Source organism: Heptranchias perlo, chromosome 5, assembly GCF_035084215.1.
Source record: "Heptranchias perlo isolate sHepPer1 chromosome 5, sHepPer1.hap1, whole genome shotgun sequence".
Lineage (NCBI taxonomy): Eukaryota > Metazoa > Chordata > Chondrichthyes > Hexanchiformes > Hexanchidae > Heptranchias > Heptranchias perlo.
This window is the reverse complement of record NC_090329.1, coordinates 10,319,826-10,332,311: the sequence shown is the minus strand read 5'-3', so window position 1 is coordinate 10,332,311 and position 12,486 is coordinate 10,319,826. Positions and strand designations below refer to the sequence as shown.

The following is a 12,486-nucleotide window of genomic DNA, read 5'->3' as shown; positions in this document are numbered from 1 at the left end:
CATATACACCACATCAACCTCGTTGCCCTTATCTGCTGTCTCTGTTACCTCATCAAAAAACTCTTATCAGGTTCGTTAAATACGATTTGCCTTTAACAAATTCGTGCTGGCTTTCCCTCATCAATCCACACTCATCCAAGTGACTGTTAATTCTGTCCCGGATTATCATTTCTAAAAGTTTCTCCACCACCGAGGTTAAACTGACTGGCCTATAGATGCTGGGTTTATCCTTACACCCTTTTTTGAACAAGGGTGTAACATTTGTAATTCTCCAGTCCTCTGGCACCACCCCCATATCTCAGGATGTTTGGAAGATTACGGCCAGCACCTCCACAATTTCCACCCTTACTTCCTTCAGCAACCTAGGATGCATCCCATCCAGACCGGGTGACTTATCTACTTTAAGTACAGCCAGCCTTTCACGTACCTCTACCACAAAGGTAATAATCTCTGGATTATTACCTAAGCCACGAGCAAATTGGCAAATGGTCAGTAGGATCAGGGAGATGAATGCGTGGCTCAAAGATTAGTGTGGGAGAAGTGGGTTTTGATTCGTGGGGCACTGACACCAGTACTGGGGAAAGAGACGGACTACACCTGAATCATGCTAGGACTAGAGTTCTAGTGAATCGAATAACTAGGGAGGTAGATAGGGCTTCAAACTTAATAAGGGGGAGGGTCCCAGTGGAGAGAAATCTAGAATGCTAAAGAGAAAAGACAAGAAAGCAGTGCAGGAAAATGATTAGGGTAAGGATAACCAGATTGTGTCAGGAAGGGACAGAGTGTCCAAACAAAAGTATAACAAATAGGGTCCGGGTAAGAAAAAATGATAATAAGACAAATAGGGCCATAGTACAAAAAATGTTAAGATGTCTAAAAATGTTAAAAAGACAGATCTAAAGGCACTGTATCTGAATGCACGAAGCATTCGTAATAAGGTAGATGAATTAACAGCGCAAATAGATGTAAACGGATACGATTTAATTGCGATTACGGAGACATGGCTGCAGGGTGACCAAGGCTGGGAGCTGAATATCCAAGGGTATTCGATTTTTAGGGAGGACAGGCGAAAAGGAAAAGGAGGTGGGGTGGCATTGTTAGTAAAGGATGAAATCAGAGCAATAGTGAGAAAGGATATTGGCTCAGAAAATCAAGATGTAGAATCAGTCTGGGTGGAGTTAAGAAGCACTAAAGAGCAGAAAACACTGGTGGGAGTTGTCTATAGGCCTCCAAACAGTAGTGGTAATGTAGGGGACGGCAGTCAGGGAATTAGAGATACACGTAACAAGGGTACTACAGTAATCATGGGTGACTTTAATCGACATTTGACTGGCCAAACCAAATTAGCAATAATACTGTGGAGGATGAATTCCTGGAATGTGTAAGAGATGGTTTTTTAGACCAGTATGTTGAGGAACCAACCAGGGAACAGGCTATCCTAGATTGGGTATTGTGCAATGAGAAGGGGTTAATTAATAATGTTGTTGTGCGGGGTCCTTTAGGGAAGAGTGACCATAACATGATAGAATTCCTCATCAAGATGGAAAGTGAAGTCGTCCAATCTAAAATTATGGTCCTAAATCTAAACAAAGGAAACTGCGAAGGGATGAGGAGTGAGTTGGCAATGATAGATTGGGGAGCTTCATTAAAAGACATGACGGTGGATAGGCAATGGCTAACATTTAAGGAACGAATGCATGAATTGCAACAGGTATACATTCCTTTCTGGCCCGAAAACACAAAAGCGGCCCAACCATGGCTAACAAAAGAAATTAAGGATAGTATTAGATTCAAAGCGGAGTCATATAAAATTGCCAGAAAAAGTAGCAAGCCTAAGGATTGGGAGCAGTTTAGAATTCGGCAAAAAAGGACCAAGAGATTGATTAAGAGGGGAAAAATAGAGTATGAGAGTAAACTTGCAAGGAACATAAAAGTGGACTGTAAAAGTTTCTACAAGTATGTATAAAGAAAAAGATTAGTGAAGACAAATGTAGGTCCCTTACAGTTTATAATGGGGAACAAGGAAATGGCAGAGCAATTAAACAAATACTTTGGTTCTGTCTTCACGGAAGAGGACACAAATAACTTCCCAGAAATACTAGGGAACCAAGGGTCTAGTGAGAAGGAGGAATTAAAGGAAATTAGTATTAGTAAAAAAAATAGTGCTGGAGAAATTAATGGGATTGAAAGCCAATAAATCCCCAGGGCCTGCTAATGTGCATCCCAGAGTACCAAACGAGGTAGCCATGGAAATAATGGATGCATTGGTTGTCATCTTCCAAAATTCTGTAGATTATGGAACAGTTCCTGCAGATTGGAGGGTGGCAAATGTAACTGCACTATTTAAATAAGGAGGGAGAGAGAAAACAGGGAACTAACATCAGTAGTAGGGAAAATGCTAGAGTCTATTATAAAGGATGTGATAACAGGACACTTAGAAAATATCAACGGGATTAGACAAAGTCAACAAGGATTTATGAAAGGGAAATCATGTTTGACAAACCGACTGGAGTTTTTTGAGGATGTAATTGGTAGAATAGATAAAGGAGAATCAGTGGATGTGGTTTATTTGGATTTTCAGAAGGTCTTTGATAAAGTGCCACATAAGAGGTTAGTGTGCAAAATTAAAGCACATGGGATTGGGGGTAATATACTGGCATGGATTGAAAATTGGTTAACAGACAGGAAACAGAGAGTAGGAATAAATGGGTCTTTTTTGGAGTGGCAGGCAGTGACTAGTGGGGTACCGCAGGGATCAGTGCCTGGGCCCCAGCTATTCACAATATATATCAATGATTTGGATGAGGGAACTAAATGTAATATTTCCAAGTTTGCTGATGACACAAAACTAGGTGGGATCGTGAGTTGTGAGGAGGATGCAAAGAGGCTTCAAGGTGAATTAGACAAGTTGAGTGAGTGGGCAAATACATGGCAGATGCAGTGTAATGTGGACAAATGTGAAGTTATCCACTTCGGAAGGAAAAACAGAAAGGCAGAGTATTATTTAAATGGTGATAGATTGGGAAATGTTGATGTACAAAGGGACCTGGGTGTCCTTGTACATCAGTCACTGAAAGAAAACATGCAGTTGCAGCAAACAGTTAGGAAGGCAAATGGTATGTTGGCCTTCATTGTAAGAGGATTTGAGTACAGGAGCAAGGATGTCTTACTGCAGTTATACAGGGCCTTGGTGAGACCACACCTTGAGTATTGTGTGCAGTTTTGGTCTCCTGACCTAAGAAAGGATATACTTGCTATAGAGGGAGTGCAGCGAAGATTCACCAGACTGATTCCTGGGATGACAGGACTGTCGTATGAAGAGAGATTGGGTCGACTCAGCCTGCATTCACTCGAGTTTAGAAGAATGAGAGGGGATCTCATTGAAACATATAAAATTCTGACAGGGCTAGACAGACTGGATGCAGGGAGGATGTTTCCCTTGGCTGGGGGGTCCAGAACGAGGGGGTCACAGTCTCAGAATATGAGGAAGGACATTTAGGACCAAGATGAGGAGAAATTTCTTCACTCAGAGGGTGGTGAACCTGTGGAATTCTCGACCACAGAAGGCTGTGGAGGTCAAGTCACTGAAGGAGATAGATAGATTTCCAGACACAGAAGGTATCGAGGGGTGTTGGGAGACAGCAGGAATATGGCATTGAGATAGGGGATCAGCCATGATCATATTGAAAGATGGAGCAGGCTCGAAGGGCTGAATGGCCTACTCCTGCTCCTATTTTTCTATGTTTCTATGTTTATCAATTTTTAACCCATCCAATATCTCAACTATATCTTCCTTTACCGAAACTCTGGCAGCATCTTCTTCCTTGGTAAAGACAGATGCAAAGTACTCATTTAGTACCTTAGCCGCACCCTCTGCCTCCATGTGTAGATCTCTTTTTTGGTCCCTAATCGGCCCCACCCCTCCTCTTACTACCCGTTTACTGTTTACATGCCTATGGAAGACTTTTGGATTCCCTTTTATGTTGGCCGCCAGTCTATTCTCATACTCTCTCTTTGCTCCTCTTATTTCCCTTTCTCACTTCCCCTCTGAACTTGTATATTCTGCCTGGTTCTCACTTGTGTTATCAACCTGACATCTGTCATACGCCCCTTTTTTCTGTTTCATCTTACTCTCTATCTCTTTTGACATCCAGGGATCTCTGGCTTTAGTTGCCCTACCTTTCCCCCTCGTGGGAATGTACCTAGACTGTACCTGAACCATCTCCTCTTTAAAGGCCACCCACTATTCAATTACAGTTTTGCCTGCCAATCTTTGATTCCAATTTACCCGGGCCAGATCTATTCTCATCCCACTGAAATTGGCTCTCCTCCAATTGAGTATTTTTACTTTAGAGTGGTCCGTGTCCTTTTCCATAGCTATTTTAAACCTTATGATACTGTGATCACTGCTCCCTAAATGCTCCCCCACTGACACTTGCTGCACTTGGCCCGCCTTATTCCCTAGAACCAAGTTCAGCAATGCCTCCTTCCTCGTTGGGCCGAAAATGTACTGGTCAAGAAAGTTCTCCTGTACACATTTCAAAAATTCCTCCCCCCGCTTTGCCCCTTATATTATTATTATCCCAGTCTGTATTAGGATAGTTGAAGTCCCCCGTTATCATTACTCTATGGCTTTTGTACCTCTCTGTAATTTCCCTGCAAATTTTGCTCCACTATCTCCTTCCCACTAGTTGGTGGCCTACAGAATAGACCCAGTAGTGTAATGGCACCTCTATTGTTTTTTTAACTCTAACCAAATAGATTCTGTCCTTGACCCCTCCAGGACATCCTCTCTCACCAGCACTGCAATATTCTCCTTAATCAATACTGCCACCCCCCCTCCTTTTTTTCCTTCCCCATCTTTCCTGAACACCTTGCATCCAGGAATATTTAGTACCCAATCCTGCCCTTTTATGAGCCAGGTCTCCGTTATCGCCACAGCATCATATTCCCATGTGGCTATTTGCGCCTGCAGCTCACCAACCATATTTACCATGCTTCGTGCGTTTACACACATGCACTCTAAACCTATCTTAGATCTTCTTGTACTCTCTCTTAGTCTGATCCCATCTAATACCGTACTATTTATTACTCTAGTGCTATCTTTCTCTCCCAATCCTTTGTGCCCCTTGTTTCTCCTTTCCAAAACTACATCCTGGTTCCCATCCCCCTGCCAGTTTAGTTGAAACCTCCACCCCCTACCCCACAACTTCACTAGCGAACCTCCCCGCGAGGACATTGCTCCCAGCTCCATTGAGGTGTAGCCCGTCCCACCTCCCCCAGAACTGGTCCCAATGCCCCAGGAATCTAAAGCCCTCCCTCCTGCACCATCTCTCCAGCCACGCATTCATCTGCTCGATCCTCCTATTTCTATACTCGTGGCACCGGGAGTAATCTGGAGATTACTGCCTTTGAGGTCCTGCTTGTTAATCTCTTTCCTAACTCCTTGAAATCTGCCTGCAGGAGTTCATCCCTCTTTCCACCTATTTGACATTTTAACTCTGAAATACTAGCTTCTGCGGGGGGAAGGGGCGGGATGTGTGGAGCTTAAATCCTGCATATCCGCATTAGCCATTCTTTGGTATGTTGGGAAAATGTAACAAAAAAATGATAATCCATAAAAGGACAAAATCGTTTAGACTTTTGATAACAATTGCTGAATGATTTAGTATTATTTCTCATTTACTCTCTTCATGTTGCATGTTTCCTCAGGGTGACTGGCTTTCAACTTCCATCACCAATTGTCAGCACAGGCTCAATCCTGACGCTCTGGTTCACCACAGATTTTGCTGTCAGCGCACAAGGATTCAAGGCTGTTTATGAAGGTAAAAGCGTTTGCATGTTGTATGCCTGTTTAACCTCTGCATTCTGAAATCATTTGAAGTCCGATTGATTTTGATCTGGAATATAAATGTTTCTGGTTGTGACACACTCACATTTTCACCATACTCTGACACGTGTTTGAAGCTGAGAAACAAACAGAAAGAAAAGGGCTCCCCCAATGGCTGAGCGAGTTTCTCCAGTGAGTAGATGAGACATGCAGTACAGATATATGCTCAGTTGGTTGCTCTCAGTCAGGGCAGCAGTCGAGGAGTGCTCCAGTTGGCTTTGGTGCCTCTGGGCTAGGAAGAGAAATCAGCAGAACTTTCACTCCTGGTTGCTCTCAAGTGACCTCTTGGTGAGAGTGTGCATGTTTGGATATCAGATGAGGACAGGTTCAGAGTCAAATAGTCTGCTGATACCCAGGGCTCAATTTTCCACCCTCGAACACCAATTTCAGGCAGCTATGGGGGAAGCCCTTCTACCAGCTCCCTGTTGCCATGACCATTGGAAAAGATGACATTCACCCATATTTGGATGGGCATATTCAAATTAGAGGTGCATGATGGAAAAATGTTACCTCATGGATTTCCCCTCATTACAGCTTTACCACTGCTGGGCGTCTGGAACCCCGTGCGTTCCTGGTATTCAGCATTGCTACAGTAGCATGGGGTGGGCGGGGGGGGGGGGGAAGCTTGCAGGGTTAAATTTAAAGGGCTGCCTTGCCTAATGCAATCCATCACAAAGCCCGCCACCAATATGAGCCCAGTAGATCTGCTGGAGTCAGCACTCACCGGGACGGGCCACCAATTTGGCAGGAAAAATCCAGTCCTCACTGTCAAGTTTCACACATGAATAATGACTCTTTGGCAGAATCACCACGGAGTGACCGGCACTCTTGACCGTACCCCCGGCGAGAGGTCGGTGTCATCTGGAGATAAAAAAATTGGTGAGAAACAGAAAGGACAATTGCATAAGACGGATATCTGGCAAGAGGGAAACCAATAATAATATATTACAGCAATTGTTTTTATCACGTATCACATTCATTATTAGATTAATGAGAACATATAATCACTCGGAGAAATAGTTCAGCCATTTGCAGCCCAGAAAATAAGAACTGAAATATCGCAACCCTTGCTTTTAGATTACAATTAAGGATTACTAGCTGCTAAATCTGTCTGGGGAGTTCTAAAGCTCCTTGATGTTTGCCTCTCGATTACAAATGATGATCCTCTGCATGGAAGATAACAAGACGAAAGTAAAACACGCCAGCGTGCTCCTCTCAATGATAAGTAACAAGCACGAGGAGGCTAAGAAAAGTGATCTGATCCATATCTACCCTGGCAAATTGAAAGGAAGGACCACTACATAAATCCTTCAGGTAAATAATATGACAAATCCAGAAATAGAACTGGATTTGATGTACATTCTCCTTAAATGACAGTACCTTAGGAGGGGTTTTACGGCAACTATAAACTCTTGAATCCAAGAAGGAGGCAACAATTGTGAGATAAGGTGGCTGGACGGGAATTTGAATCCAAGTTAGTTAGCAGGTGAATAACTGATTCAATTCTTGGAGTTAAGTGTCTTGGGAGATCAACAACTGCCGAACTGAAAGATGCTGCAAAGAAAAGGTAAGGAATTAGCTGAAAGAAAGAAATGTTACACTCAGAAGCTGATGCAGTGCTTGTTCAATCTGCAGAAGTCAATTGACTGAGATGTGGGGTCACTTTCACTGGCTGGATGACTGGGCATCTTCTGAAATCTCCGCACAGAAACCCATTAAAAATGGAACCTTAGTAAACTTGTATAATTATTCGGATTTTAAATTGTTAAGCTGGAGAGATTACTGCAGTGTTCACTCCTGCTGGCTAGTAGTTTTGTTGCCACTGGCACAAAACAATTTGCGATGGTAGTGGGGCTATTATCATTCACTTTTAATTTTTGACAATGTACAATGTACTGAAATTTGCAAGGGTATAAAGAACCATATCGGCTGGAGATCAACCTGCTGGCTTCTCCTTTGATCCTTCCTATTTAAGTAGCTCTTTTCCTCGAGACCATGAGTGAATTAATAAAAATCATCAGACAAAATAACATGGGACGAAATCTGTCTAAATAGGACCCAAAAATGTGAGTAATTTATCAGTAATTATATTTTCATTCCTCTCACCATTTGTTTGCTCAAAGCCACTGAGGAAATGAAAAGCATGAAATTCTTATTAGAAAATGTAATTGAACTATTTTTAAAAGGACAATCTTTTTCAGATATTGCTGTCACACAGTGTTTTGTTTCAATCTCAAATAGAAGGTTTGCTGATTGCTCTCTATGTTACTTCACAAATTCTAACCTGTAGATTTATGCTAACAGCACAGGGTACATCTAACAAGAAAATTTATAACATGATAAATACATTAAAAACATTATTTAAACCAAAATCACTAAACGTACCCATAACTGTACCCATTGTATTTTAGAACTGTCTGCACCAACTTCCCCCACTCTGGCCTTCACTCTTTGGGGACAGTAAGACTGGCAGTTTGAGCAGTGATTAAAATGGACTGGAATCGCCTGATGCAGTATTTCCAACCTTAAAACTATCTCTCTTGAGTGAGTTCCCCTTCTTTCGTTCATTTTCTTAGGACACTTGGCATGGAGCTGGTGAGAAATACCACTTAAAAAGAGGAAACACAGAAAATGAACATAAGAGAGGCAGGGTCTGAGTGCGCAGGTGCATTTATGCATTTCAACAAGAAGATGTAGTTGAAAATTTTAGCACCATTTCTAAACGTTATAATCGCACTTCTGAAATTCACTGTGATCTCTTTGTGACACATACTTGTCCCCGATTCAACTTGGAGCATTTTACTTGCTGGTGGGTGGGCTGGGCTGGATGGGATGGGATGGAGGTTGGGTTTTGCTTAATGATTGTAGCATCAGATTATTGAAATATATTTTCAAATACATTTTGACTGAAAGATTTGGAATGCTACATCAACATACTAATGCATTACACAGGTTAAGGTTTCTTTTTATCGTCCGGGATCAAAATTGAATTGCACATTCATATTGGAGAGATCAACATGTTTATTGCGAATTTCCTGATCTGAATTCAGAGGAAGTGGCATTTCTGATTTTCCAATTACCAATCAACACTCTGAAAACAGCACCATGATGAACTTTACTGAATGAAAGCTGGGGCCAAGATTGTGTAATTTGGCAATACCAAAAGTCAGATGGATCGGAGTTAAATCCTGAAATGCCTTCTGTCACACAGTGCCACTGAACGTATGACATACTGTGATTGGGATGCTTACTTTAAGAACCATGTCCTGCACACCAGTATGTTGGGAAATGACGTGAAAGAACATCCCTGCCCACTAGTTAATATATTTATAAAAGTTCCCAATGGTTTGAGGTGGGAGCTTCTAATGCTGATGTTCTGCACTCCTCCAGAACGGAACATGATTTCAAATGCTTGCGTCAATGAATGAAACATGAGGGAAGGAGCTTCAGCCCTCGGTACTAAATGCATTAATTTTGTCCACAAGCAAAGCTCCAGGATATCAACTTTATTTATAAAACACATGATGCATTATGTGGAATAATGCTACTGTTGATATTAAACAGTGTATCCTCTCACTCATTGTGAGCCACGCCTCAGGCGATTAACCTGTGTGCACGTGTATGAGTGCTGTAAAAATATCTTTGCAATATATGTAGATTTTCAATATTTCTTTTTTTTAATTCCCAAATAAAGCAAAACTGATATGGGGAGTATCTCTCCAGTGATTCAATAAATGCATTGTGTGGTGTAGCCCTCAGCTGTGCAAACCAGGAACGTCCTAGAGTTCAATCCTTGGCTTGTGCTGAAGGGGAAAAGTTAAGTCAAGACTGTGAAAATTCATTAAGGACAGGATCAAGCTCTGTTGTGATGGCTCACAGGCTTGGATGATATGCTAACTGTGCACCTCACGCAAGAAGGTATTGGAGGGCCATCAGCATTGTGAAACCATATCTCAGCCTGAGTCTCTACCTTCGGGAGAGGAAAGATAAAAGGAGAAAATTAGAGGGATAGTTCGAGAAGAAAATAAAAAAATAACTAGGGGTGCTTCCCAGAAAACAAGTGTTAACAGCCGATAATCTAACCGCAGCAGGGTAAGCTTACCCAGAAATCAATACAGTGGATTAAAAACAGAATTTTCAGATCGGTTCTGGGACCTGATGCCTGATCCAAAACTTTGAGGGGTGACAGTGCTCCTTTAATAGTCTATATGAACAAGTGGGAGACACCTCCTACACCTGTCATTATCATCCTCTTTTAGACAGGAGTGGGGAGAAACGCTTCCCCGAATCCATGTTAACAAAAAAGGCTCCAGCCTGATCTTTTCATTCTAACAATTCAGACCCTGTGACTAAAGTATATCTCACTTTGGCCAATGGACTGTAAAATTTACGTTTATAACCGCAATCATTTACATCACGAGGCTTCAGTTGATTCACTGTGCTTCAGAGCATTATTATCATGGGAAAAGAATTGAGTAGACTAAATGGAGTATGATTTATGGCCGTGTTTCATGTCAAGCTAGGCTCCTGATTCTTGGATGAGAAATCCCATTGAATCCCTGGGATCAGTGAAATATTTATTTGAAACCATTACTTGTGTCAGCTTGAGAATTCTTTTCTCTGAATCGTGTAATGGAAGCCGACATGTCTCCAGGTCATTTCATTTGTATCCTACAGATATTCTGTGTTCTGCAACAGAATGGTATGACATTAGCATGCGACACAAGGGCATGTCGAAAGCTTCAGAACTACGTTCTGTTTTATTAAAAATGGATGAGCTATTGATGATGTAGATTTAAATTATTTTAAGCAGACCACAGGAGGGAAAGTCATCCTCTGAAGTAATAACAGAAAATGACGGAAAAGCACAGCAGGTTGGCTCACATCTGAAAGAGAACAGATCGGTTCATTTATCAGGTGGATCTCAGACTACCGATGAAGGGTCACAAAAGAGCAACTTAAATATATAAAACATTAAGCTATCCCCCTCTTTCAGATGCTGACTGACCTGCTGTGCCCTTGCAGCATTTTCCGTTCTTATTTCAGGTTTCTAGCATTCATTGGTTTTATTCTTGAAGTCCTTCTCTGATCAGACAGCTCCCGGGCTCAGAATCCATGGACCGTAGGTAGAAAGATGTTGTTGACTGCAGAGGTGGGAGAATAACATTTATACATTGTGACCAATAAACAAAACCCCTCATCCGTTTGAAGTCAGTTTAGCTCACTGTCTGAAACTGGTAATAGAGTCGTTCTGACAGCTTGAATGTAATCTAGATGGAGTTATATTTATACAGGATTAAGAATGTTGACCAGGGGATTTAAACAGTGTAGAGCTCCCCTCCCCACTGAAGTGCTGTGACCACATATCCTTCTGAGCTTGAAGGGTCTTTAGTGGTTTTCATTTTGTGGTGAACGACCTTCTTTTAAAGTTGATTATTCTTATGCAATATTCAGATTTAAAAAAAATCTATTATTGCTGTCACAGTCATGACCCAGTATAACCTGAAGCCATGTGATGTCAACAAAAAAACTTCCAGGTGGCAAAGAATTCCCGGGGATGTGTGGTTGTAATAAGAGTAATTAATGCATTAATAATGCTTTGCTGCCTCAATTGTTTAATTAGCGAATGATTTGGAGGTAATGTTTAAATCGTATAACACGTTACTGATAAAATCCTACTCATCCATGTCAGACATCATGTAATTTTCTGAAGCTAATTTTTAAAAAAAATGTCCCTTCAAGCCAGGATCCTGCTAGTTGTCCTCAGTTGGTTTAATGTCAACATGTCGTTACTTCAGTAAGAAGTCGGCATCATACAGAGGTATGGCCTTTTTCCACAGGTATAGAAAGATAATCCAAGAGAAGACTAAGACTGCTCATGGGCATCTAGGTGAGTGGGCTTTTGCACAGAGGAAATGGCAGAGGCCTGGAAGGCTGTATGCCTTCTAGCTGTAAAACAACAGAGTGGTAGTGAATAAAGAGGAAATAAATGAACAAATATATCGAAGGAATCCCCCCTGCAGAACTAAACTTGGTGATGAAATCATTTTATTTTGAGACTGTCGAATTCTTGTCTTTAGTTCCTCTATTGCAGGTTGACATTGTGTATGTTCTATCTGTTTGTTTTTCAGTTTTGTTCCATATTATGGTGTGGATCATGGTGTTGTGCAGCTTTGGTATTGGGACTAGTTTTCTCTGTAGGATTTAAGTCTTCTTTCTCTGTTACTTTGGATATAGCAGTTATGAAAAATAAAGCTGTGCCATAACAAAATAATGAGGGCATTGCTACGAAGTGGCTCGGACAACTAATACTTTCCTGTGTTCCATGGTTGAGATTTTAAAAAAATCTAATTCCTTTGTAAAGATTATTGCCACGTACACTGTCGACTCTGGCCACCCGTACTTTATAAAATAAAGGATTAGTTGTTTTGCACAAACTGGAATGAGTGCTTAAGTAAATAGGATTTATTCAATCGCCAACGTGATCCTATAAGAGGCCATTTTGTTACAAGTTTCAATGAAGTATTGTGCATAGTCAAATAAAACAGAAGTAGTTTATTGAAGCACATAAAACCAGCGTAGCCCAGGCACATGCC

At 41.5% G+C, this 12,486-nt stretch overlaps 1 protein-coding gene across 1 annotated transcript in view; it reads left to right on the top strand.

The window, feature by feature from the left end:
* LOC137321575 (CUB and sushi domain-containing protein 1-like) overlaps window positions 1–12,486 on the top strand; it is a 2,214,006-nt gene that overhangs the window by 488,836 nt on the left and 1,712,684 nt on the right. Inside the window, exon 3 of the mRNA XM_067984007.1 lies at window positions 5,713–5,825. Within this exon, the coding sequence (XP_067840108.1) occupies window positions 5,713–5,825 (113 nt within the window). The remainder of the gene's footprint in view (window positions 1–5,712; window positions 5,826–12,486) is intronic.